Source organism: Ammospiza caudacuta, chromosome 6 (assembly GCF_027887145.1).
Source record: "Ammospiza caudacuta isolate bAmmCau1 chromosome 6, bAmmCau1.pri, whole genome shotgun sequence".
Classification (NCBI taxonomy): Eukaryota; Metazoa; Chordata; class Aves; order Passeriformes; family Passerellidae; genus Ammospiza; species Ammospiza caudacuta.
In genome coordinates, this window is record NC_080598.1 from 20601242 (window position 1) to 20627823 (window position 26582).

At 36.3% G+C, this 26582-nt stretch overlaps 1 protein-coding gene across 1 annotated transcript in view; it reads left to right on the forward strand.

The window, feature by feature from the left end:
* The first annotated feature begins 399 nt into the window (after window positions 1-399).
* The window catches only part of MUC6 (mucin 6, oligomeric mucus/gel-forming), a 44765-nt gene continuing 18582 nt past the window's right edge, over window positions 400-26582 (forward strand). The window contains exons 1-27 of the mRNA XM_058807655.1: window positions 400-451; window positions 5687-5749; window positions 9032-9272; window positions 9895-10021; window positions 11135-11222; window positions 11619-11728; window positions 12693-12900; window positions 13677-13799; window positions 14466-14586; window positions 14905-15043; window positions 15202-15306; window positions 15646-15718; window positions 15986-16123; window positions 16962-17123; window positions 17609-17703; window positions 18387-18519; window positions 19164-19413; window positions 20542-20594; window positions 20717-20826; window positions 21576-21727; window positions 22492-22633; window positions 23098-23208; window positions 23578-23763; window positions 24179-24418; window positions 24849-25005; window positions 25746-25889; window positions 26459-26521. Coding sequence (XP_058663638.1) covers window positions 400-451; window positions 5687-5749; window positions 9032-9272; window positions 9895-10021; window positions 11135-11222; window positions 11619-11728; window positions 12693-12900; window positions 13677-13799; window positions 14466-14586; window positions 14905-15043; window positions 15202-15306; window positions 15646-15718; window positions 15986-16123; window positions 16962-17123; window positions 17609-17703; window positions 18387-18519; window positions 19164-19413; window positions 20542-20594; window positions 20717-20826; window positions 21576-21727; window positions 22492-22633; window positions 23098-23208; window positions 23578-23763; window positions 24179-24418; window positions 24849-25005; window positions 25746-25889; window positions 26459-26521 — 3586 coding nt within the window. The remainder of the gene's footprint in view (window positions 452-5686; window positions 5750-9031; window positions 9273-9894; window positions 10022-11134; window positions 11223-11618; window positions 11729-12692; window positions 12901-13676; window positions 13800-14465; window positions 14587-14904; window positions 15044-15201; window positions 15307-15645; window positions 15719-15985; window positions 16124-16961; window positions 17124-17608; window positions 17704-18386; window positions 18520-19163; window positions 19414-20541; window positions 20595-20716; window positions 20827-21575; window positions 21728-22491; window positions 22634-23097; window positions 23209-23577; window positions 23764-24178; window positions 24419-24848; window positions 25006-25745; window positions 25890-26458; window positions 26522-26582) is intronic.

Below are 26582 nucleotides of genomic sequence, written 5' to 3' on the forward strand. Positions count from 1 at the left end.
GCTAGTGATCATAATTTGTGTATTATTTGTCTTATTGCTTTTGGGTATAATACCAGATTTGTTCAGTAGAGGCAGGTAAAAGTGTTTGAGCTGTTACAAATAGAAGCCATTATAAAAGCCTTGTAAGAATGATAATGAACTGGAGGAGGTTTGCATTTTCTTTTTTCTTCTTTTTCTAAGTGGCTTTTAGGTGTGTTGAACTTGATAAAGAGGAGATCCTGTTTGGCGGGTACTCTGCTGTTAGAATTTCTGCAAGCTGTGGGAATGAGGGAGGGCATTGCAATTCTATATATAAAGCATCCAAGCTTGAAGAGGGCAGCCTAGAAGGTGGCAGCATTGGCACTGCCTGCTTGGAACAGAGGGGAGCACTGAGAACACTGCCCAGGCAGGGCGTGCATCATGCTCCCAACACTGGTACTGCTCATCTTCTGCAGTTTCCTGCACTCTGCCGGTAAGTCCGGGGTGCCTGGGCTCCTCTTGGTACGTGGCTTGAAGGAAAATTGTAGTATGACATCACATGAGGTTCAGGTTTTGTTCTCCTTTCCCACAAACTGCAGAATTCAGTTAACATATTTTCTTCTCTTCTGCTTCATCTTAAAACACAACAGGTTATTAAAAAGTACATGGCTGAAATAAAATAATTCATTCTTCACTATTTCAGAAAGTTGGTCACTGATTTGTTGGATTCTTCCCTAAAACTCATTCCCTAGTTACGGGAAATATTTTTAATGGACTGCTGTTGTATTTCCGAGTTGCCAAGCGCCTTCATCTTTCAGATGTTCATGATCCGGTGTCCTAGCGATGTCATTGCAGATATATATTGTATATCTTCTGTGTTGAGTGATAATCAAAATAATTTTTCTTTGTTATGTGAACTGCAAAAAGCATTAAGTATAAACATTGTGTTGGCATTAATTTTTTGAAGAATTATGAACAAATCCTATGCTGGAAAACAGGCAAATGGTTCTAGCCTAAAAATTTTATATCACTCTTGGTGTATTCCTCCATATATTATTCAGTACAATCCTTCACTCTTTCTAAGAGGTCTGTCTTACTTTTTTGATCCAACCCACCTGTATACCAGATGAATCTGTAATTTCTGAAAGAAGATTTCATAGGTAAGTTCATTGGCTCTCTAGCTGCTCAGCCACCTTACTCATTATTCCTCCTGTCCTGTTACCTGTGGATTTTTGGAGAAAAAGTCTTTTTGCCATGGTTTGGCATGGCTTAAGATGTTTTTGTTTGTTTGTTTTTTTATCTCTTCTGTATATTCTCTTTACTTACCAGTTATTAAAATTAGAATTTCAAGAAAAGATTTCAAGCTGCTGGAAAGCATATTTCACTTGCTTTAGGTGAAACAAAGTTAAATTTATTTCTTCTGTGTTGTGTTTACAGCATTTAATGAATCATGTAGTTCAAATTGCATGGGGACATTTATTGCTCTTAAATCACTGGCTTAAACTGTAGCATGAAAATAATTAAAATATAAGCAACTCAACCCTTTAGTAGACTCTCAGAGCCAATTCCTAACCTCAGCTGTATTGTTCTAAATCAGGTGTAACTCCATTCACTCTATCGGCACCATTGTAACCAATATCAAGTCACGTACCTGAATGTGGGTCCTAACCCCAAGTTTTGCTACCTGCAAAAGCAAGATTTTCATCTACATGACTTCCTGTTTTAGATAATAGATGTATTGATAGAAATACTTGCAATCAAATAGAAAATTGCTGTAGACGCTTACACAGACACAAGCTTTATATGTAAACTTGGCCATCCCAAAACAGAATTTTTTCTAGAAAGGACTAAGTTGAATTTAAAGATAAAAACCCTAGAAGCAGGATCTAGAAAATTCTTACAGAGCAGATTTTTCCTTTGGGATGTGTCAACATTTCAGTCCTTGGAATGCCTCACAAGACTGGAGACTCTGAAAATAAGCAGATTTCATTCTGTCAAGGAAAGGTTTGAAATCAGGCAATTTTTGGATGTTGATTTGTATGTTCTTAAATAGGACAAGATGCAGGGTGCTCATTGTTTTGAACTCTAGATCCAAGTGTTGTATCCTCAGAATGAGTCAAAGCCAGGATTAATTCTCTTCTTTATGGATCTGCATCCAAGTTCGGTACCTTCAGTCTATCTCTAGGTAGAAATATAGATATTGATTGTAAGGACATATATTTGATCATTTGATGTGGAATCTTATGGAAAGTGATAACAAGAAAATCAGTAAACATGCTTGAGTTAAAAAAAAATCTGCAGGAACTTGAAACCTGATTAAAACTGTTAGTTCTAGTCTTCGTAATAAGAGGTGCTGATTCGTTGATTAAATCAAAGCTTCACCTCTTTAGCTATTTCAATAATCAAAACTGCATGGATCCTTTTGAGAGGTTTGTGTACAGTCATACTTTTTCTTATGAAGTATGTAACTAGGAAGTCACCTTGATTTATGTTGTTCACATATCTGTGTTTGCAAGAGACAAAGGGAGGTAAAAATTTCATACTGAGGAGAAATCATCATGAACATGTGCAACTAATAACTCATATTAGAGCTACAGCTTTACCAGTACCCTCAGTGTTAAGTTGAATTTTAGTCTTTTATAATTTGTTTTAAAGCTCTTGTCCTTTCCAGAACATCTGACATTTCAACATTTCTGTTTGTCTCCAATTAGAAGAGAAAAACAGAACTCTTTACAAAACAGAGATTTTAAATTATTTCTGCAAGTTGGAAGTACAAAGATTTCATTTCAGTGTTTTGTTTTCATTTTTTTATCTGATGTGAAATACTTTGATTGAAGCCAGTACAACATAAAATTGTATTTTCCCATAGGGATGTTTCAAAGTAACCAGAGTATAGGAACAAAATTACTGATTTCTTCATAGTACGTGATGTTCCCTGGTTTGTACTGCTGCTGTGAACTAGACAGGCTGACCACACAGAAACTGCACTTCAACAGATATCATTCTCAATGAAGTTGGCCAGCTGGAGCAGAGTGGGAATTGGAAGTAAAACCTTCCTTTATCCAAGAGAAGTGAAACTCTGTGTAAAGTTCTACTGAGATAATTCAAAATAAGTATTTCTGTTGAGATAATGTAAAATAAGTATTTTATGTCATTTCTCAAAGGAAAACAATACTTGCAGTAATAGTAAAATGTCAGAAAGGAAGATTTCAGTACTTTAGAAATCTCATTTAACACTAGGACAGTTTTTTAAATGAAAAAAAATCTTAAATGCTTGCAAAATACAACTTCTGCATAGCCATAGTCCTTGCTACATCTGTACATTTTGTGTGCTTCTTGTTGATAGTGTTGCCAGGAAGATTTAACTATTCTCTTCAGAGTTGAGTGTGAGAAAAAGAATGTATATGCTGAGAATAATTACTGTACTGTAATTAGTATCATAGTTTGATCTGACAGGATACTGATTGGCAGATAGTACCAAATGGCTCTGCATTTGTTTTATTAGCTAGTCTTTGGGCAAAAAGTTAAAGTGGATTTCATATCCATAGTTATTTTCAATCTAACCCTTGTACATGTCCATATAATCCAGGATGATTATTATGCTCAAATTTAATCTAAATACAAAACCTGAAGTGCATGTTAAATTTTGTTTGCCATACTTAGGTGCTTGAGTTTGAAAAGCTATCAAACAAGCTTTGTGAACTGATTTGTCTGTTCTAATCTAAAATTTTTGTCCATTAGATATTTTACTTTACATCAAGCTCTCTAGATAGATCTGACTTGAAGTAATGTTTTAGGTGTATATGCAATTCCTGCAAATCTAATATCCTTGGAAGGCAGCAGTTATACACTTCTAAATCTCATTCATTGGTGTTTAAAGTTTAGGATTAAGCTGTAATGATTGGAAAACTATAAAGCCAATACTAGATTATTGAACAAATGCAGGTATCAAAATCCAGGCATTCAAAAAAGGCAGCAGCAACTCTAGGCATGAAGAGTGTTAGCTTGAAAGCCACAAACTGACCGTTCCTTTTTGTGGTGTGCTTGCTGTGATGCACGGTTCACTAGGAACTTGGAAAGGAGCATGCTGCATTTTAGAAATGCCTACTGAGTTGCAGGCCAACCGTGGAGGTTTTCTAAAACTCTGGCAAAATCTCAAACAATTATTGGCCAGTGCTGACCGGTTCTAGACAACAAGGCAGCATGAGTAGGATTAGAATGATTTTGTGATGAGTGTGTCAGACAACTTGGGAGTGGCTGAGATAAATGCCATTTTAAGCTATTAGAACAATTAGGATGGGAGCACTCAATTCACTGAATTTATATCCTTGATTTATTTCCCTTATGCCTAAATATTTATTGTATGCAATTCTACCAGTATAGTATTTTAGCTCTTAAAAACTTAGATTAATTTATCCAGATAACATCTTTGTTTAGCAAGTATTGCTTCACAGAAGAATTGAGGTATAAACTGTTGTGAATGTTAGAGATGTCTGAATCTGAAATCCAAAGCAAAAGGATGTGCTGAAACACTCAGTTCCAAAATTCCCTCTTGTGCTTTAACCTAGCCTTACATAAAAGGCAGAGCCTCACCTGTTTTCCTGCAGCCCTTGAGGTAGCACATGGCAAATACTACCTCACCTTCAGCAGCACAGCATGGAATTGGCTGAGAGTCTGCTCCAGCTGGTGAGCTCCCTGGAGGCTTCCACTCACTGCAGTATCCAAGGAAGCAACAGCACCCTGCAGAGCTGTGGTGTATATATAGATATTTATGTGGATTTGGCCTGGTTTATTTGATGAAAGAAACCTTCTGCCACAACATTTTCTATATTGCAAAAGATCCTAAACAGGTAATAAAGAATTGCATGAATTCTACAAGATACTTTGCTCCTGCTGTCTTAGAAATACCAGACATGGGAAAATTTAAATTTGAGTGGCACATTTTTGAAGCACCTCAGATCTTTATTCCTGCATCTTGTTTAGGTTTTTTACCACCCAGCTATTGACTCTGAGAGCTCACTTCAGCAGTGCTGGAGGAAAATGCTGGGTGAAAGAGCCTTTGGGTATGTGTGAGAACATGGAGCAGTTGTGCTCATGCAGCAGGTCTGCATTTGACATGGGAAAGGAACCACACTGCAGTCAGCATTTGCTCAACATTCCTTGGCTTCTCCTAACCAAACCAGGCTTTGTGAAGAGGTGTGTGGAAGGGAGCAGGTGACAGCTTGCATCATTCTGCCTTAACGTGAACAGCAAAGGCAACAACTACGCCTGGGGATTTCCTGTCTTCAGCTCCAGATCCCACGGCTCTTGTGAAGACCACACAGGACAATTATTCCCCATATTTTCACACTTTTGGCTATTCCTTCCACTACTTCTACCCAGATGGTGAAACAATAACTCAAAAACATAAGTAAAGGTTTATCCCGCTTTTTTTAACAGGAACATAGGATTTTAGTATGAAGTGTAACAGCTCTCATATTGCATTGAATTTCTGGCAAATTTTGGAAACATTTGTCCAGTACAGAATTCTTTTCTATTACGTAATTATGTAATAGGAATTATGTGATTTTCCATTATAATTGTCATTCATATTTGTGTGACAGAGCACAGTTCGTATGTGCTGACCCTGCTTTGGCTTGCAGCATGCTTAAAAATAAATAAATATACAAATATTCAACTTCTTTTGCTCAGAGGATAACTTCCTTGTGTTGTCTTTTTCCTTTCACAGCTTTTGAAGGAAATTATTGGTCCCCCATTCTTCTCCAAAAACAGAAAGAATCTCTACAAAAAAGTAAGTGTCTGACCTGGTTTTAAGGTTTGCATTGAAGTGTGAGTGACAACTCTATTCAGTATCAAGTCCATATTGCAGAAGGCACTGTACAAACCACATAATAAAAATAAGTCTTTGCCTCAAGGAGCATATGTTTTGAAGCATTAAATTTTAGAAATTCCTAAAGAAGACTTTGCATGTAAAAAGATTGTAAAAAAAAAATGCATTGCCTCACTGGGGTAAGTTTTAAACTAAATGGAAAGTGCTTCAGTGTGCCATGCTGAGGTTTTGATGCCTGAGGATAGAAACTGTGAGCAGTTTAATAGCCTTCCACATTTAGAAATATGCTATTGGGGTAATTTGTGTGATATGTTTGATTTTCATTCCTACATATTACTGCCTAATACTATCTGAAAATTTAGGATATGGATTCTTTTGATATTGCAAAATTCAGGAAACTAACTAAAGCTCATTCTTCATGTAGATTAGGTCTGTGAAAATTATTTTAAAGATTTCAGGTTAAAACAAATTTATATGCAAATGGAGAATCAGAGTGTGGAATACTTCTTCCTCATCTTTATATCCAGCAGCCAGAGTAGGGTCAGAGTAGGACAGATTTCTGCTTCAGTGCTCAGCTGTGCCAGCTGCTGCCACACTTCTGGGTAGTTTACCAGCAGTTTACCCTGAACTCCAAAGAATGACTTGTGTGCATCCATCCAAATCCAAATCTGGATGCAAAATTAACTCCAGCCACCTACTTACTGTAAATTTGTGCTAGTCTGAGTATGAAAAATACAAATAGTAAGGTACTACTCTCTTATTTGTGTAAAACAATCTGCAATGGCAAAACAAAAGAAATTAGCATAATATTTAAAATATTAGCTATCAGAAGTATGGCTGGAAAGGCAGGTATCCATAAACTGTTAACTCATAATTAAAATTCAATGGCAATTTTTGACTGTAGTTATTGTCGAATTTTCTACTACAAAGAAATTTTGGTTCTGTTCAAAATGATGGTGGACAAGGACTTGGAAGCCAGAGCACAAGGGAGTGGTAAGCAGAAAAATCTCAATAGCCTCACATAATTCCCTGAACTGAAAATAATTGGAGACTGAGAGAATATCTGTGGAAGTATAAATGCCTGATCTGATGGCAGTCTTCCCTTGGGCAAGCTTTTAATGGTCACTGCTGGAAATAAAATACAGAGCTACATCAACCCTTAGGCAGAGCCAACAATTGTCACATGTCCTTTTCTGAAGAAATGTGAGGCACTGACTTCTAACTTTGAATTTAATTCAATAGTCATTTAGTTTTCCATGTCCATGGCAAGAAGTAATAAATGTCATCATGCAAACATGATATATGTTATGGGATGTGATGTTACTCTGCTACAGGATACAGAAGGCTATGGCCCTTCTGAAAACACAAAATTTTCACAAGATCCTTTCCAAAATAAGTAAGGACACAAGTCCTAATACTCTGATTTTTTTTCTCTCCTAGTCTATTTACAATCTTCCTAGTAATTCATATTTTTAAGGTTTTACAGTAAAATATGCTTTGCTTCTGTAAACCATTAAAAATCAATTCTCTGTACTCCAAAGCTTGTTGCATTCCAGTAGCCGAATGAATTTCTTTATCCCATTTGGGGTAAATGTGGAGGTGTAGAAGAAAAATAATTATATGAAATGAAAATTTATTATAATAAGCATTTATTTAGACAGAAGAAACTTAGAGTGGCTTGAATTAGGAGAATTCTCATACAGTATAAGCATAGAGAAGCTACATGGAGTTCATCTGTAAAGTAAAAATAGCTGAAAGAGTTTTAATCTGACAAAAAATTCTCTAATATTTAGGAACTGATCTCTGTCTGCTGTCTGTTCTTACAGCAATAGAAACAGTAGAGCATGGATATAGACTAAGTAAAAGAAAATCCCTAGATTTTATTTAGTAAAAGCTGAACTCAAAAGACAAACGCATAATCTGGATTTAAACTTGTTTGAGTTATTGACATTCCCATTTGTAATTTTTCTTTGATAAAATTTAAATAAAAACAAATACAGTGACCATGCTCCTGTGTTTATTGAAAGGGGTGCCTCTTGCACTCTGACCATTGTGCAGCCCTGGGTAATCGTTCCTTGGCACACTCTGGGGTTTGGTGGTCAGTATCACTCAGACACAGTATATTAAACTAGCTGGACTTGGGCATGAATGATCAGTGATAACAATCAGACAATTCCTATTTTCCAGTCAGACCTTCAGGACAGAACAGAAGTGTGGAAGAGGAGTACTTTTTGCCAACAGGTAACTGCTCACTGGGAAACAGTATTTTCTGCATGACCTAGATAAAACCATTTGTGCATTGTGCAGTTATTTGATCTCTCCTTTACAGTTAAAAGAGATGTTTTGTCTTTAAAACAATAAATGTAAATTGCATGTAGACTTTGATAAACTTATCTGATACTTTGTAACTCTAAGATATATGCTAAGATACCTGAGCTTCATATGATACCATAAGCAGAAATAATTAAAAAATGAAAGTAACAATCTTAAGTCTGGAAATGCAGAACTGAGGACATGATTTTAGGTACTTCAATAAAATTATCAGCTTCAGAGGGACTGTTCAAATGCTGTAAATAGGTGGAGAACTATCTAACAGCAGGTGCTGGAGTTGTATCTCTTTTTTTTTTGGACTCGTTTCCACATATGAACATCTGTCTATTCAGATGAACATTCCAGACTACTTCTTAAAAATTAAAACTGATTAAAACAATCCATATATTTATAAAAATGGCTGGAAATTTGTCACATAAATACACAGTTGAGAGAGTGTGGAATTACAAGCTGGGCTTTGAAGACTGTCTTTGGATATCTGGTGATTGACTGTGCAGTTAATCATGATAGAGTAATGCCATAGCTTGGTAAATGCTGTGCCTGAAATGTTAAGGCTCTGTCCAGTAGCAAGCTGTCACCTTTGCAAACAGATCTAGCAGACTGAAATAAGAAGGTAAATCTTTATATTACCCTTAGAAGTTTTGAAAGGGCTTTTTCTAATCTAGGAAGTTAGGGAATTCTCTGCTTACAGTAAATGAGAATTTTGCTCTCACTCCTAATATTGTTTAACTTCCTGACTTGAGATAAAATTTTGAGATTACACAAGAATTAAAAAAAAACAAACAGAGGGCTAGAATGTTGTTTACATAATTAATCTGAGCAGAAGCTTAATAGCTTGTCCTAGTATTTATATTTGAAATGCTAATTAAAATGATCAAATATGCTAAATCCATGTTTCTTTCTCTTTTGTAGTTTTGAGCAAGGATTCCTGTTCTACCTGGGGAGGAGGGCATTTTTCAACCTTTGATAAATACCAGTATGACTTCAGTGGGACTTGCAACTACATCTTCGCAACTGTATGTGATGAGACCAGCCCAGACTTCAATGTTCAGTTCCGTCGTGGGCTGGACAAAAAAATTGCAAGGATCATTATTGAGCTTGGACCTTCTGTTGTCATTGTTGAGAAAGGCAGCATTTCTATCAGGAGTGTTGGGTAAGATTCTGCCGTGAATGGGGCATGAAGTACTTAGAGAAGGCAGGGAGTTACATAACAGGTGCAGGGAGTTTTATAGCAGGTGCACTGACAACTGCTTTGTGTCAAAAATGAATTAACAAATTACTAAAGTTAACACACCTAACTGAACTATACTCCCCTATATATTGCTTCCCATCAAGCACTCATACTCTAGAACATTCTCTTTATGAGTTTATCTGATATTGTCAATTTTCAGTCATAATTCTTACATTAAAATGCCATAGACTCTTCTCAGGATAATCAGCATTAGTTTCACTATAATCAGCTTCATGGTTCTTGAAACAAGTAACTGTGCTCTAATAAAACCAAACCAAGTGAAGATACTAAGTCCTGTGCAAATATTGTCAGTAGTAGAATCACTGCAAACCATTTTTGGGTGATCCTGCTATGAAACTGCTTATGTGGATTTTCAATCAACAGAAACTTTCATGTGTTTTGAAATGTCAGCGTTAAAAAGGAAAAAAATTCTGTGTCATGTTGCTGCAAGTACTCAGACTGGGTATGTATCATATCCAAAATAAATAACTAATACCTGCATAATCTTGCTATGAGATTGGTTTTTCTTCTCACTTTGTTTCAGTGTCATTCAGTTGCCTTACACCAGCAATGGAATCCAAATAGCACCTTATGGACGCAACATCCGCCTGGTAGCCAAGCTGATGGAGATGGAACTGGTGGTCATGTGGAACAATGATGACTACCTCATGGTTAGTAAAATGTTCTCATAGAGCAGGGAAGAAAATTCTCACTGATTTACTGGAATGGCAAGAACTCTCTGAACTTAATGGGTGCTTTTCCATGTATTTACTATTTTGATATTTACTCTTTTCCTGTTGTATCCATTCCTCTTGAAATAATCAACTTTGCATATTACTTTCCCTTGCAGCATTGGTAGTTAGCTAAAGCCACCAGTGCTGAGATTTGTGGATACTTGCACATATTTTAATCTTTCCTCAGGGTGTTCCAGCAGCTGCAGTCTTTTCCTTAAGAGATGTTTAAAGTTGTGTAGAACTTAATACTGTATGCCATAGTTTCGACTTTTTTATTGGGCTTCCCTGGGATGTCTTTTGGTTTCAAATATCGAGTGCTTCTACCAGTTTCTTTTCTCTTTCCTTTTTCAGAATCTTCTCAGGTTTTCTTTTCAAAATCTCCAATACATTTTCTCAGTGTGACCTTCATATTATTACCACAAAAGACACTGAATTCTGAATTGATTAAGTTGGCTAAAACAAGGAGATGTAGAAAATTGTCTGGGAGATTTATCAGCATTATTATCACAAGTATAAGAGAAAATGCTAGTGTTGGGTTAATCTGACTGTACAAAGAATACAGTTTTATTTGTCTGATCTAAGATTTTAATGATAATTCATTGTTTGTAGCCAGTAGCAATACTATCATTTTAGTCTCCAGAACAACAGAGAACTGAATAACCTTCTTCTGAAAATAGATTGTCTTCCTGTAACCTTAAGTTCCTTAAGAGAAGAAACCTGAAATTTGTGCTCTGTCAACAGAGATATTAGCAAGGCTTCAGCATTATTTTCTTTTTTTTCCTGGATCCTTAGAATGTTATCCCCCCTCAATTCCCTGTGTCTTCAAATCTTATTCTTTTTATTAAATACTAATTTTAAAAAATCACTACTTGCCTATTGGGAAAAGACTTCACTGTATACAAAATTCTTCCTCCAAAAAGTCACTGAAATTAATGAGAAGAATCACGTTTAATTGAGTGCTTGCACTGAATTTGTTTGAGAAAGTTATTGCTGTATAGATAATTATACTTAGGGTGATCCTTTAAAATATTTTGTTCTATTTTATTTTAGGTTTTGGCCGAAAAAAAATATATGGGGAAAACATGTGGAATGTGTGGGAACTATGATGGTTATGAATTGAATGAATTTGTCCGTGATGGTAAGAGACAAGGACATTTCAGAAAGGAGGAGAATGAGTTAAAGTGTGTCAAGGTGAAAATTGAATACTGTGATAGCATTGCAGTGTATCCGAATTGAGTAAAGCAGTGTCATGGGGCACAAACATTCCTCATATGATTATGCTACACTCTGTTATCTTCTATAAGCATAATACAATGGGTTCCTCACACAAGTGATAAGGACTCTTATCTTTTAGAAACAGGTGGTAAGGATCACACTCTCCTGACTTCCACAAGAGGCAGTTATCATTGGGAAAATTAACTAGTAGGACATTTAACAGTCAAAGAATAAAATCTGAGTTTTGCTACATCATAGCAACAAGTAAACAAATCAATGCCGTCTTTTTCCTGACAAATTATAACCCTTTAATTTCCAGGTAAATTGCTGGATACATATAAATTTGCTGCATTACAAAAAATGGATGATCCATCAGAGATCTGCCTGTCTGAGGAGATACCAATTTCTGCTGTTCCTCACAAAAAATATGTAAGAAAAATCTTCTTGGCTTCTCTGCAGCATGATTCTTAGCAGGGGGCAAGATAAATAGAAATCAAGAACAGAGGGGCAGTGGTTTCATAAAAATTACTTCCATGAAAATGGGTACAGTCAACATCTGTATAGCATGATATGAGAAAGAAAATGAGTTCTTTGCATTAAAACCACATTTGAATAAAAGGCCACAGGCGATTTTGAGGCTAGATTTAAATCACTCATAAAAATCAACCAGCATTTAGCTCATAACTTTCTGGGATTCCAGGCAGGTTATCACAGGAAATTCATGGAAACCAGTAAAGCTTTAAGAACTTTTTATCTAACACCTGGAGACCTGATAGTATAAGCTGTACAGATTTGAAGATACTCACAATGCCTACAACATATTGCCAGATAACAGCACTGATAACAGGGACAACCATCATCAACAGCTATCACAGTTCTAAGTGAAAAGAAAATCAGTGTGCCTGAGAACCTTTGAGACCCTACACTGCAGTAGGCACATGATAGGCAACACAAACATGCAGGCACCAGAAATGCACCAAGTGTGTGCTCCAAGAGGAATGAATTTTGTGATCTTCTCATCTGGGATGTTTTTCATGGAACATGTTGTCTCATGTTTGCCATGAGACAACGCATTTCCTGTGTGTAATGTTCTCAGCCATTTTTAGGGGGGCTGATGGCACAGAAAGTGACTTAATTTTCAACATAATGTGAAGTGGAATTATTTCAATATATCAAGTTCTTTCTATTGTACAATTAATTTATATTACTTTCTATCTGTGAACTTCTCATGCATTTTAAGTCAAATATCCACTATAAAACTCTGGGGGAAAAAGCAAACAAAGTAACAAGAAAATCTAGCATATTACTAGGAATAACTAGCAGTGTTATTCCGCTGTGGTTTTCATATGAAGGAAACACCACCAGGAACAATATTCTTTCTCTTTTTATTCAGGCTGTGATCTGCTCTCAGCTGCTTAATTTGGTGTCACCAACGTGCAGTGTGCCCAAGGATAGGTTTGTCATTCGTTGCCAGCTTGATATACAGGACTGCAGTGAGCCAGGACAAAACAACTGCGCTTGCTCTACACTGTCAGAGTATTCCAGGCAATGTGCCATGTCCCACCAAATGGTGTTCAACTGGAGAACTGAAAACTTCTGCTGTAAGTTCAAATGGTTTGTTCATGAGAGACTGTGCTTAACTTTTCTGTGTCTTAAATAGAGGGATAATGATAATAACTGGAATATTTTAAAAAGTCTCTACTGTCTTTAATCAAACAAATTCTTTTTTTCAGAGAACAGTGTTCTTTGATAAAACTGTAGGGAGAGCAGGGAAACCTCAAAAAAGGAAGCTCCAAACATAGCTCCTATGTCTAGATCAGTGACAATAAAGTAGATAAACATCCACCAAGTGAAAACTGTTTAACTTCTCAAACTTCCTACAGGGGGCTGCTTGTTCTAAGAACAGTTTTCTTATTACTGTACTTGGAAAATTACCCAGTGAAGAGAGAGCACTTTTAAATAGCCCCCTAAGTCTTTGAACTCTTTTGCTAATAATTGCCATAGCTCCTTTTATTAAAAGATGATTTTCAGTAGCCCTTTTCAGATGTTCTTATTTACAATGACTACTTGGAAGCAAAACCTTGAAGTACTACAGAAAATCTGATTTTTTTTCATTAGGCTGCAGTATGGCCTGTTTGCCATTCTCCAAGCTTCTGAAAAAATGTTTCCAATTTTTTGGGCAAGAAAAATTAAAGAAAGCCAGAGTGAATATATGATAATATATGAATAAAGAGTACTCAAATGAAGAAATTAATATTGAGGCAGGATGAAAGAATGTTAGTGTCAGAAATCAGAAGGTCTTTTCCTTGCTAGGTAGCAGGTGAAATATTCTTTGTTTACACTTTAAAAACCTTAAGACTCCCACTGTTTGTTGCAGCTGTGGGAAAATGTTCTGCAAACCAAATCTATGAGGAATGTGGTTCTCCATGTATTAAAACCTGTTCCAACCCAGAGTACAGCTGTTCCAGTCACTGTACCTATGGCTGCTTTTGTCCAGAAGGTATCATTTCATCATATTCTTAATGGATCACACAAATGTTTTTTGCACATATCCAGTCAAGTGGAATGGACTGCTTAATAATGAACTAGCTGTGCATTTCAGGGCATTGTGCTGCTAGAACTGCTCTTTCTCAGGTAACATAATGTAACTGGAGTCTTGAGTAATTGTGGTCCTTCAAGGTGGTTGGTCACTCTTCACAAGAACAGAATTATGAATACACTTTCCTCACAAGACCATGGTTTGTGATGGGATAAAGATATGCCATCTGCTTAAAGTTCTTTACTTAAATATACATTGATCAGACACCAGGAAGAGGTAGCATGCTTCAGAGTATTTCTGCAGCATTATGGGAATTTTGTAAATTCCCTTTAAAATTAGTCAATATTAATTCATTACAGAAATTGTGATTATTACTATCATTTGCATTTCAAAATAGGACAATTGACTTTGCTTTCATATGACAAAGTAGTCAAAAGCTGTTGTCACTTGTGAATATTCAGTTTCATTTTAATTAGGAGAAAATATCCTGCATGTTACATCTCAGAGTATGGACACTGGCTGTGCAAGAATAGCATTCTCAGGCTAATTTCAGAAAGCACTCAAGCCATAATTACTGTAGTGCTAAGTGAGGATGGAGAAAAATGTTTTGTTTATCTTCTTTGGCAGGAACTGTTCTTGATGATATCTCGAAGAATCGGACATGTGTTCACATCAGCCAGTGTCCATGTACACTGAATGGGAAAACATATGCTCCTGGTGAGACAATGAAAGCAGCTTGTAGGACCTGGTGAGTAGCAACAGATACTTTCATGAGAGAATAAAAAGTACCTTTACCAGAACATTGGAAAATTTTGCCTAAAAACATTTTTCGAAGGGCAGCACCTTTCACAGTTTTGGAAAGTTTACTGACAATCCATACAAGAGTTTAGCAACTTTGAATTAAGATGAGCAACTTCAAGTGATATATGTATGTAAAGAAAATCAAAGCATAGAAAACAAAAAGAGATAAGTGATAAAAACAATGTATTTCATTGCTAGGAATTAGGTGAGCTTTTAGAGCATGAAGAAAAGAATAACCTTGCACAGAATTTCTTGTTTTCTGCAGTAAATGTGTGATGGGTCAGTGGAACTGCAAAGATTTGCCCTGCCCTGGAAGGTGTTCACTGGAAGGAGGCTCCTTTGTTACCACGTTTGATTCAAGGCCATATCGATTCCACGGGGTTTGCACTTATGTTCTTATGAAGGTAATTTCAACAGACTATCAGATGGATATATTTTAGTCAGTATTTGGTTTCCTATTGGAACACAAACTGAGGACTTCATAAGATACACATTTATTCTACAAATCATTGTTATACTGACATGGCTTCTCTTTTTACTTCTCTTTTCCATTTCCCTCCAGAGTTCCAGCCTGCCACACAATGGAACCCTAATGGCTGTGTATGAAAAGACTGGTTATTCTCATTCTGAGACCTCACTTAGTGCTATAATTTACCAATCTGCAAAGGTATGTATTCCCTCCACAGGTTCCATCCAGGATTTTATCACTAGATTAGCAAAATAAGTGCTCAAAGTCATTGCTGGTATCTTCAACTTAAAAATTATGGAAGATAAATACTGAAGATATATTTCTGCTCATGTATACACAGTAAAGATCTCAGTTGCTGCATCAACTCAGGAAGGTATTTTCAGAGTGAAAGATAAAAGCAGCATGTTATAGTGTAAGAAAATGCTTGAATTAATTTTTTTCTTTTACACAGATCATCAAGAGTACAGCTGCTTAACTTAACATATAAATACCATCTGTAAAGATAGTTACTTCTGGTTCCATGTCTTCTTCTTACAGGACAAAATTGTGATTTCTCAGAATGATCTCCTTACTGATGATGATGAACTCAAGCGGCTGCCTTACAGATCAGGTAAAAAATAAAGGGGGAATATAAGTTATATCCAAATAATATTGTCTGTTTTTACACAACACAGCATCTTTCACCATCTTTCAATTGCTAATACCAGGGGTTTTTAGAGGACGGTTAAAGTGTCTCCTGCTGCATCTGTTCCTCTGTGGAGAGTTGTGTGTGGGAGAAGAGTTGTAGACAGAGTGCTAGAACATTTATATATGTGTTAAAATTGTTACCTTGCAGTATCACCAACATCTCTATTTTTAAACGTGCTTGTTCCTTCAGGAGACATCACTGTTTTCAGGCAGTCCTCCATGTACGTTCAGATGCATACAAACTTTGGGCTGGAACTTGCAGTTCAAACGTCGCCTGTGTTCCAGGCCTACGTGAAAGTTGGATCACAATTCAAAGGCAGAACACTTGGTAAGTAAACAAATCCCCTTGCAAAAGAGGAAATGCAGGGAGTATAATTTTGATAAATTAGTATTCATCTTTTAGGAAATCAATTTTCTTCTCCAGATTCAAAGAAAAAAAAAAAACATTGGAAACTGAATTGATTTTTCACTAATAACTTTAAAATTAATCAAAGAAACTAAAGGTGTCGCATTTTTCATACATAACACAATGCTGTTCTGTATTTTATCTGTGCCTTTTTCAATATGTGCTATACTACACAACGAAGGAGCAACAAATAAGTCTGTGTGGTCTCTGCATCTTGGAGCACAAAGTTCTTTGAATGTAGTGCACGACCACTGTAAACACAATGAGCCTAAGAATCTAAAAGCTTCTGAGCTGGAAATCACCAGATGGAGATGTTTATTGCACAGCAACATTAGCCACACAAGCATATTTTGCATTCTGATTATGGGGAATTACAGACAGGCTTTGGCTTTTACAAAATCCTAAATGCATATTCTTTGTCATTGTGCATTTAATATACATAAGAAAACATGCAACTTCAAAAGTTTTTCATGGCCTTTCTTTTTTACATTATTTAAAACCACTTTTTTCTGAAAAAAAGACAAAAACTTCTCTATGATTTTGTCATTGATTAGAAACTGACATTCTTAACTTGAGAAGGCAGAGGCTCAGTGACTGAATATGTACATAATCAACATTTTCTGGCTACTTGACCTGAGTAGTCATTGACACTCTATGTAAAACTGCTGAATCAATTGTCTCACTGTGATAGAATGAAACATGGGCCACTGTGCACGCATTCTTTAATTTCCACCGTCCCTTGCATTTCTGATGTTGTCAGGTTTGTGTGGCAATTACAATGGAGACACTACAGATGACTTCATGACTAGCATGGACATCACTGAAGGGACAGCCTCCCTGTTTGTAGATTCCTGGAGGGCAGGAAATTGCCATCCTGCCTTAGAGAGAGAGACTGACCCTTGCGCTTTGAGCCAACTGAACAGTAAGTACATGATGCTATGGTAACTGATCTCTCCAGCTGGCTTTGTCTGACACTTCCATAAGCCCATACCAGGGAAATGAGAGAGCTGCACAGAAACAGAGACTGAGAGGATTGAACCTCACAAATTTAGATCTGGGATTGAGATGATGAATGAGAGTGGTTTGATCTGTCTAGTGAAACTGCAATGTCCACAAGTGTCTTAGGTTTGCTCAGTCTCAGCAGTACTGAGACTGAAATCCAGGTTTTGTCTTCCCAACTCTCTATTGCTATTGGTCTTAAAAAAAATAAATTGTGAAAAAGAAAAAAAAGCTCTACTGAGCTACTTGTACAAGAATAGAGTCTGAAAGCTAACAAGCTAGGAATTGTCCTATTGTTCAGTGCATCATTGCCAAAAGTTCGCCTAAAACACCGAATTTTTGAAAATTTCCTTTTCCATTTTCCCCCCTAACTTTCCCTTTTTAATGTTTATTGTTTACTTTCATTAGAAATATCTGCTGAGACTCATTGCTCCATTCTGACCAAGAAGGGTACAGTGTTTGAGAAATGCCATGCTGTGGTGAACCCTATTCCTTTCTACAAGGTATGAAGTTATTATGATGGATGTTGTACAGAGGGAGTCCAAATATAAACCAGATTGGACTCATATACGGTGTCCCACGCATTGAATCAGCAATGCAGAGAAGCTTAGGAACAGGTCTGGTTTTGAAAATTATGTCTCCACCACACTGAAAGTCTGTTTGGTCACAGGCACCAGTCCCATCCCTGTGAATCAGAAAATATTTTTGCTCATGCTGCAGTTGTCCATGACAACAACTTTAACTGTGTAAAGTGTTGATTTTACCATGTGCATAATTGAGTTTAGTACTTGTCAATCTACACAAAACATTTTGAATATTAAAAATGAGAAGCAGCAAATGAACAAAGGCATTTTTTAGGGTACTAAGTATATTTTATTTACATCAGCAATGCAATTACTCAGATATTTCATCAGCAATGCAATTACTCAGATATTTTCCATGAGATTTAGTTAAGCAGTAATATGTATCTTGTGTGACTTAGTTCTGTAGTTCAGCATAGAATCATATTGGTTGGGAAAGATTTTTGAGATCATTGAGTCCAACCATAAATACAACAATGCCAAGTCCACCACTGCACCATGTCCCTAAATGTCACATCCACATGTCTTTCAAATACCTTCAGAGTTTAGCACTTCCAAATGTCTGGTCCCCAGTAACAAAGTACTCTTTGTGTGTTGGGTTTCAGAGATGTGTCTACCAAGCCTGTAATTATGAGGAGACCTTTCCTTATATTTGTTCTGCACTGGGATCATATGCACGAGCATGCAGCTCCATGGGTTTAATCCTTGAGAACTGGAGGAGCAGTATGGACAATTGCAGTGAGTACCTGAACCAGCTCTTAGTGGTCTGCCATCAGATGAGTAATGAGGAAATAGTGATCAGAAAGAAGACCTGCAATTGGGTAACAAATATCCAACTATTAGATACCTTTCTAGAGTCTGTCTCAACAGGGTTGTTATTTCAAGACTATATGAAAAAGATTATTCATATGCTTTAAGGTGAGCATGTGGATGCTTCCAGGACTTGATAATTAAGGTATAGAATAGCCAGAAAAATAAAGCTATCCTGTAAAATGGGAAAGAACTAGGGAAAACTGACTACAGATTTTATTTTATAATTTTGTAACTCAGACACATGCATGGGTTTCACTGTTACTCAAAAATACACTGATATTTCTGCTAAGCTTCCTTTGCATTATTAAATTCCAAGATTCACAAAAAAGCTGTAAGGTATTTTACCTGCCTGAAACTTCTGAACAGCTGCATAGTTTGCTGTTAAGTCTTGGTCTGCAAAATGTTTTGCTAGAGCTCCACGTCCACAGGAAGAGAAGCAGCTGGAAGCATTAAGCAATGAAACTATTGGCACAAAATAAGCAGCACATAATAAGCAAAAGGACGTTATCTTTTACGAGGAAGACAATCAGTAAATGAAGTTTAACATACGCTCTTGTCTTGTTTTATAGCCATTACTTGCACTGGCAATCAAACATTCAGCTACAACACTCAGGCATGTGACAGGACATGCTTGTCACTCTCCAACCGAGCCCTGGAATGCCATCCAAATGATATTCCTATTGAAGGCTGCCAGTGTCCTAAAGGAATGTACCTGAACCACAAGAATGAGTGTGTTCATAAATCTCATTGTCCTTGCTACTTAGAGGACAGAAAGTACATCCTGCCTGACCAGTCAACAATGACTGGTGGGATCACCTGGTAAGTGTGTCAAGTTTAAAGGAGAGCAAAGTGAAAATGGAGAAGAGGGGGTCGTCATGTCTCTGTCAAGGGTCAACTGCAGTAAGCAGACAAGCACCACACAGCTACTTACTCAGTGGAGGAGAATCAGGACAACAGCAAGAAACATTATGGGTAGAGATATAGACAGTTTACTAAATTTCTTTATGAATAATAAGCAAGAAGCTTATTTAAAAGCAAAGCATCATGAACAATCAAAGCTAAGTAAGGAATTGATTCAGAACTTCCTGTCAGCAGGCAGCCATTCAGATGTTTCCAGGAAAACATGAATTTGCCATGCATAATGGTTTGCTGGGAAGATGAGTACTGTAACTCAGAACATCCCTCCTTCTTCCTTCTTTACCTGAGCTTTTATTGCTGAGCTTGATGTGGTATAGTATGGAATCTTTCTTTGGTCAGTGGGGTCAGCTCTCCTGGGTGTGTCCCCTCCTAGTTTCTGTTCAGAATGAAAGCACTTTGCTTCTCAGCCTCCTCCCTGGCAGGGCAGCCTGAGGAGAAAGAATGCTGGGACCCTGCTCAGCACCAGCTAAAACAACATTGTGTTATCAACAACGTTTTGGTCACAAATCCAAAACACAGCACCACTGAGCTGCTAAAAAGAAAATTAACTCCATTCCAGCCCAAACCAGTACAGTCTCCTTTATTTTTAATAGCATAAATTTATTTTTCAAGACAACTTTTTTGCCCTTTTCTAAACTACGGATATTCTAACTGAGCAGAAAGCATTTTACTTACCTTCAGCTTGGAAATGTTACAGAGAAAAATAAAAAATAATAGCTGAGATCTGATTATTCCTACTAGGAGATTTTGTCAACAGCACTTAGCTATATTCCAGACAAACTTCTGGAATAACTTGATAGGCCATCCTCATAGTGACAATTGCCTATTAGTGATAACAGGCCTTCACTTTCCAAAATGATGTTACTTTATAATACAAAACGTGAAGAGACACATTCAAGACTCATATTCTACTTCAAAGGATGGGAAGGAGGTTGTAACATGAGAGAAACATTTTTAATAAAACAATTTTGCAAAAAATCAAAATTTCTTTCTTAGAAGAGATTTTCATTGATCTTTTTTTCTTCCTAGCTACTGTGTTAATGGGAGGCTAAGTTGCACAGGCAAACTTCAAAATCCTGCAGGTAGGAGTCTGATATTGTTTACTTAGAAATATTTTGTGTCCTTTATTTTGTAAAATTACTACTTCACTGTTCTCTTCTATGTTAATTTCTCCTCAATGTTAATTTTTCTTCCTTTTTCCTAGAAAACTGCAAAGCTCCTAAGAAATACATGTCATGTTCTGACAATTTAGAAAACAAGTATGGAGCTGCATGTGCCCCTACCTGTCAAATGCTGGCTACTGGAATTGAATGTGTGAGTTTCACAGCTCTCACATGTTTATCCTTTTGAGAGAGGTAGAATGTTCTAGTTGTTACTTAAAACTAGACTACATTGCTTCTAGTGAAATTAAAGGAATTATTTTATTTTACATGATGCAGTTAAATATCAGGCTGTGGACAGAAAAATTGTACATATATTTAAGAAGTGATTAAAGAAATTAATTGCATGAAATAATGAATTAAATTCTATTAGAATAAAAATCCATTAAGGATGATTAACTACATGGCTATAATCTCTGGCTCAGGTACTCCATAAGCTGTGACTCCATGTCAATGGAAATATGGGGTTTCTGCATCCTGTTCTATTTTTTCTCAACTCTTAGCTGCTGTTGATCACAGAATGCAGGAGACCTGGGCCAGGTGAAGATCTGGGCTGTCCTAATAGGGTTTTCTTATATTAAGGAAACAGACTAATTGGAAAAATTGTAATAAGCTTCCTTGATATGAAGAATATTCTGTTGTACTGTTTTTGAAAGACTGGTAGTGATGGAAGATAAATTTTTCAGTCTTCAGGTATGTTTAGTATCTCAGACCACAAGTATAAGTTACAGCTTCAATGAAACTAGTTCAACTGACAGCATATTAATACAAGGAACATCACAAAACTAAAATCAAGCTCAAACAGAACTTGGCACAGGTTCACCCTTGACACCATTCACATCCAAGATAAAATGCATCTCACAATCTTTTCTTTTTGTTTTGCAATCTGTTGGCCTTTCCCAGATACCCACAAAGTGTGAATCAGGCTGTGTCTGTGCTGATGGCCTCTATGAAAATCTTGATGGCAAGTGTGTGCCAGCTGAGGAGTGTCCATGTGAATATGGTGGCCTTGCTTATGGAAGAGGTGAACAAATCCAGACAGAATGTGAGATCTGGTAAGAATCACAGGGTTTTTCATTGCAAATCTTCTGTTTTACTGAAATGTACAGTCACATAAAAATAAGTGTTTAACTGACTTGAGAGTAGGAAATGGCAACAGCTGAAAGGAAGAAATACCATGACAGAGTACGGGGATTAACGAGAGAGAGAAGCTTAACATTTGATAATATGTGTATGGATAAGAGTCATTGTACCAGCTTCAGGGATAATTTCTGCCTTATGTATGTCCAGGAATAAAGGCATCAGTAGGGCCTGTGACTGTAAATGATATAAAGACAAGTATTATTAACAACCCACTTAAGTAAAGATGAGGGCAAATCTATCTTTCTTTTCTGTAGATAAAAGCAACCACCCCCAAAAAGATTCCCATCTCTTTAGCAGCATTCTCAAAGTACTTTATTCCCTTTCCAGTTACTAATCTATTATTAAAAAAAACCAAAACAACACTCCCCATACTACAGTGATTTCTGATCTCATTAAGAGCAAAAATAAATGGGTTTTATATACTTTTTCTTTAATGAAAAAAGTACAAAAATACAAAAAATACAAAGTACAAAAAGGTTTCTTCTTTATTATTAATTCATTTTCTAGGCAGTCCATAAATTTTAATTCTAATTCTTATATTAACCATAACTTGGTCTCAGTATACATTAGTCAATTATCTGAACATGTTATTGATAAAAGTGGATATGTATAAAAATAAGCAGGTGAAGATGGCATTTCTTTGATATCTGAGTGTGGTTTCTGTTCTCACTCCCAGCACTTGCACAAAAGGCAAATGGAAATGTGTTCAGAAAACAAGGTGTTCCTCCACCTGTAATCTGTATGGAGAAGGCCACATCACCACCTTTGATGGACAGCGTTTTGTGTTTGATGGCAACTGTGAATACATATTGGCTATGGTAACCTGCTTCCTTCTGGTTATTGCAGCAGCATCTCAGCACCAAGAAATAGCTGGGTTTAAGAGACTAATAAAAATATGCTAGGATGCATCAATAAACGATACAGCACTTTGAATCTTTATAACCACTTACTGAGTTTCTATATATTATGTTTATTTCAATGCTTAGAATGAAAATATTTGACTTCTAAAATACCGTAATTTTCATGCAATTATGACCAATTTTATATTTTAAAAAAATTGTTTAAATAGTCATTGTATTCTGTACCAGATAAATACGTCTTTTAGGGAAGTTACATCAGTTTGACCAGCAAACCAGAGGTCATTGCCTCATAAAACAGAATTACTCGTGACATTTTAAGCATCCTGTGTTTTCTTATACTTTAATGTTTTAAGTTGGAAGACTTCAGGCACAGTCTACTGAGCCTTTGTGCTTCTTGTGGTTTGTTTTGGGTATTTTTTTAGGATGGCTGCAGTGTTAATAGACCCATTTCCTCTTTCAAAATTGTTACTGAGAATGTCATCTGTGGGAAATCAGGAGTTACGTGCTCCAGATCCATCAGCATTTACCTTGGGGTAAGCTCTTCTTTCTGCCATTATCCAGCTGAATAGATTTTAAGAACAGGTTTTCTTCATTTATTGGAAGCTTTAGCTGTATCTTAAGAGAAAATTTCACTTACAAAATCTATGTGCTAAACCTAGAGCCTTGGTTTTAGTAGGAAATGCCATAGCTGGTTTGTTTGGGTTTTTAAAATTCTCATGTTGTGTTTCATTCTCCAAGAATCTTGTCTATGTAGAAGCCAGGAAATTTTAAAGTTTACTCTGCAGTGAATTGCTCAATCAAAAAAGTACTGTTTTCCTGCTGCAGTATCACAGCAGCTGAACTTCAGCAAGGAAAATACTGAAACTTGGTAAGTTGTAACTCCCAAATAAATTTTCTTCCAGAATCTGACAATCATACTGAGAGACGAAACGTTCGCTATCTCTGGGGAAAATCCTGGTATAAAATACAAAGTGAAAAAGAATGCCCTTCACCTGATGTTTGATATCATTATCCCAGGAAAATACAACATGACTCTTATTTGGAATAAGCACATGAACTTCTTCATCAAGATCTCCAGAGAAACACAGGTATTGCAGAATAATTTCCTTAAAGTGTCCCTCCATTCAAATTGAACATTTGATTATGGTTGCCTTGAATCTCTGTGATGGCAAAGATTTTCCAGAACTGCTACCAGCAGTTAATTTTTAGCATTATCTCCAAAACAGCAGAGATCTTCACAAGAGGCTAACTTTTAAGGGATTTCTATACTGCATTCAGGAAATTTTTGGGCTAAGTGTTTGTAATTTATGCAATTGCACATTTGAATTTGATCTCTAAATGTGAGAGTTTACAGTTTAGAGGAGAAACCCATGCACAAGTATGTTATGAGAGAGTATTTGTAGATGACATTGACTTCTAAATCACAGGAAACAGTCAGTGACCAAAAGGAAAGGTGAGAACTGTAACTTACTGAATTGATATTGGTACTTTCGTTGAATCTAGGAAACCATCTGTGGTTTGTGTGGTAACTATAATGGCAACATGAAGGATGACTTTGAAACTCGAAGCAAATATGTGGCATCAAACGAGCTGGAATTCGTCAACTCTTGGAAAGAGAATCCCCTCTGTGGGGATGTGTACTTTGTAGTGGACCCCTGTAGCAAGAACCCTTATCGTAAAGCATGGGCAGAGAAGACATGTTCCATCATCAACAGCCATGTTTTTTCTGCCTGTCACAATAAGGTAAGAATTTATTTTCTCTTTTTTTTATTTATAAGCATAATCCGTATTCTTCCAAATGCTCACGCTCCAACAGGTGATTCTCTATTTGGTAAAATGTTTCAGCAAAATACATATAAAAATGCTTATGGCTCACATTTACGTTAATTTTCTTTTTCTTTTTTTTATTTGCACTTCACGAGCCCTTTTGTGAACACAAACGCTATGTATGCTATTAACTGATTAGCTAAAACTACAAGAGTGAAAAAAGAATGGAGACTTAAGAATTGGGAATTAGTCAATCTGTTGGTGATGCCTGATACTGATCAATACATTTTCAGGTGGTGAAAACCAGTGAGAAATGTGGATAATGCTGCAGTGGCTATGCATATACACAGAGCATGATAGGCACAAATTAATCTTGGAAAATGAATCCCTTCCTTTTGCCATGCAGGTGAATCGGATGCCCTACTACGAGGCCTGTGTCCGAGACTCCTGTGGGTGTGACATTGGAGGGGACTGCCAGTGCATGTGTGACGCCATCGCAGTCTACGCCATGGCATGCTTGGAAAAAGGCATCTGCATTGACTGGAGGACTCCTGAGTTCTGTCGTGAGTTTCCTTAAGCTCTCCTTAAACAGGTTTAAGAGATTTTTATTATCAGTATATTCATTTGGCAGCATGGGAAACAGTAATAACTACCTCAAAGTTTGCATTTTGTCCATGGGCAAAGAGTTAACTTCAGTCACCCTGGTTTTGAAATCTGTACTTTACCAAAATATTTTAATTATTTTTACCATGGAATAATGAGAAAATAATGTGCTCACAGAAAGCAGATTGTTTCTTCTGCTATCATTGTATAGCAGAAGTGTATAGTGCATAGTGCACTGTGAGTTTGCCAGCAGAGAAAGCATGAAATTGTAAAAAAATATGTTTAATTTGAGCTATGGTGAAATCAATTTCTGTGTGGATGTCAAGGGAATATACACAGCTGTGTTAGCTGGAACACTGTAAAACAGGAAAATGACATCAAGGTGTTCCAAAACAGCAAATACAAAGGAAAAAGAGGATGAACATGCTACAAATCAATGTTAGAGTTGTCATCTTTGATGATTTTTTTCCACATTTCAATATACTGTGTATGAAAAGTTGTGGAAATGTCATCATACTGTACTTGCAAAAAAGAATCTGACTTCTGTGAGTTAAAATACTTACATCAGAAGCTAATCACTGCAGTGAAGCTTTTTTTATTCCAACTGTTAATTGATTTTGTCTTCCTTCTAGTACTTTGGAAGTATCATGTTATTAATTTGAAAAAGAAAAATCTTCTCTCTTGCTTGTCCTTTCTTTAGCTGTCTATTGTGAGTATTACAATTCTCATAAAAGAAAAGGAATCGATGATGCTTTTTCCCATGGCTACGACGATGACAAATGTACCTGGCACTACAGGCCTTGTAACTGTCCAAATCAAAACTACAAATATGTCAATATTGAAGGTAATAATCTCTACTACTGTAAACCAGGAAACAGTAACATAATTGTTTCAGTGCTGTTGTTTTTTTTTTTTTTTTATCAGTCATGCCACAGTTCAATAATGATAATCTAATTGATGTTATTTTTGAAGAAGTTTTGCTGATATTTCCCTTACTAGTAGTGTTTTAAATACATAATCAGTATGTATTTAAAATTAGTATTTATTTATGTATTTATTTAAAAAATAGTAGATGTACTAAATTTAGCATTATATCAAGCTCAGGCTGTCTGGAAGAGAAATTCTGACTTGCACCAAATCAAAAGAATGCACTCTACTTAGGAAAGAAAATGTGGAGAGAAAAATTAATATTTTTATTAAACAAATGGATAAAGCTGGAGAAAATATACAAATTCCTACATAGACAAAACCTCTTTCTGAGGATAACATTGGAAATACTTACCTGAATAGATGATGTTGAATGTGATACTTTTTTTTTAAAAACAGATATATAATATATTCAATTATAAATAGTGTAAATTAAATTCCTTTCTCTGAGAAATGTAAAACAAACCTCTCTTCCCCTTTCTTCAGGCTGTTACAACTGCTCTCATGATGAATACTTTGACCATGAAGAAGAAAGGTGCATGCCATGTGGTAAGCAGCATTTCTTTCTCCACAGTAACTTGAAAACCACACTACAACTTTTGCCCAGACT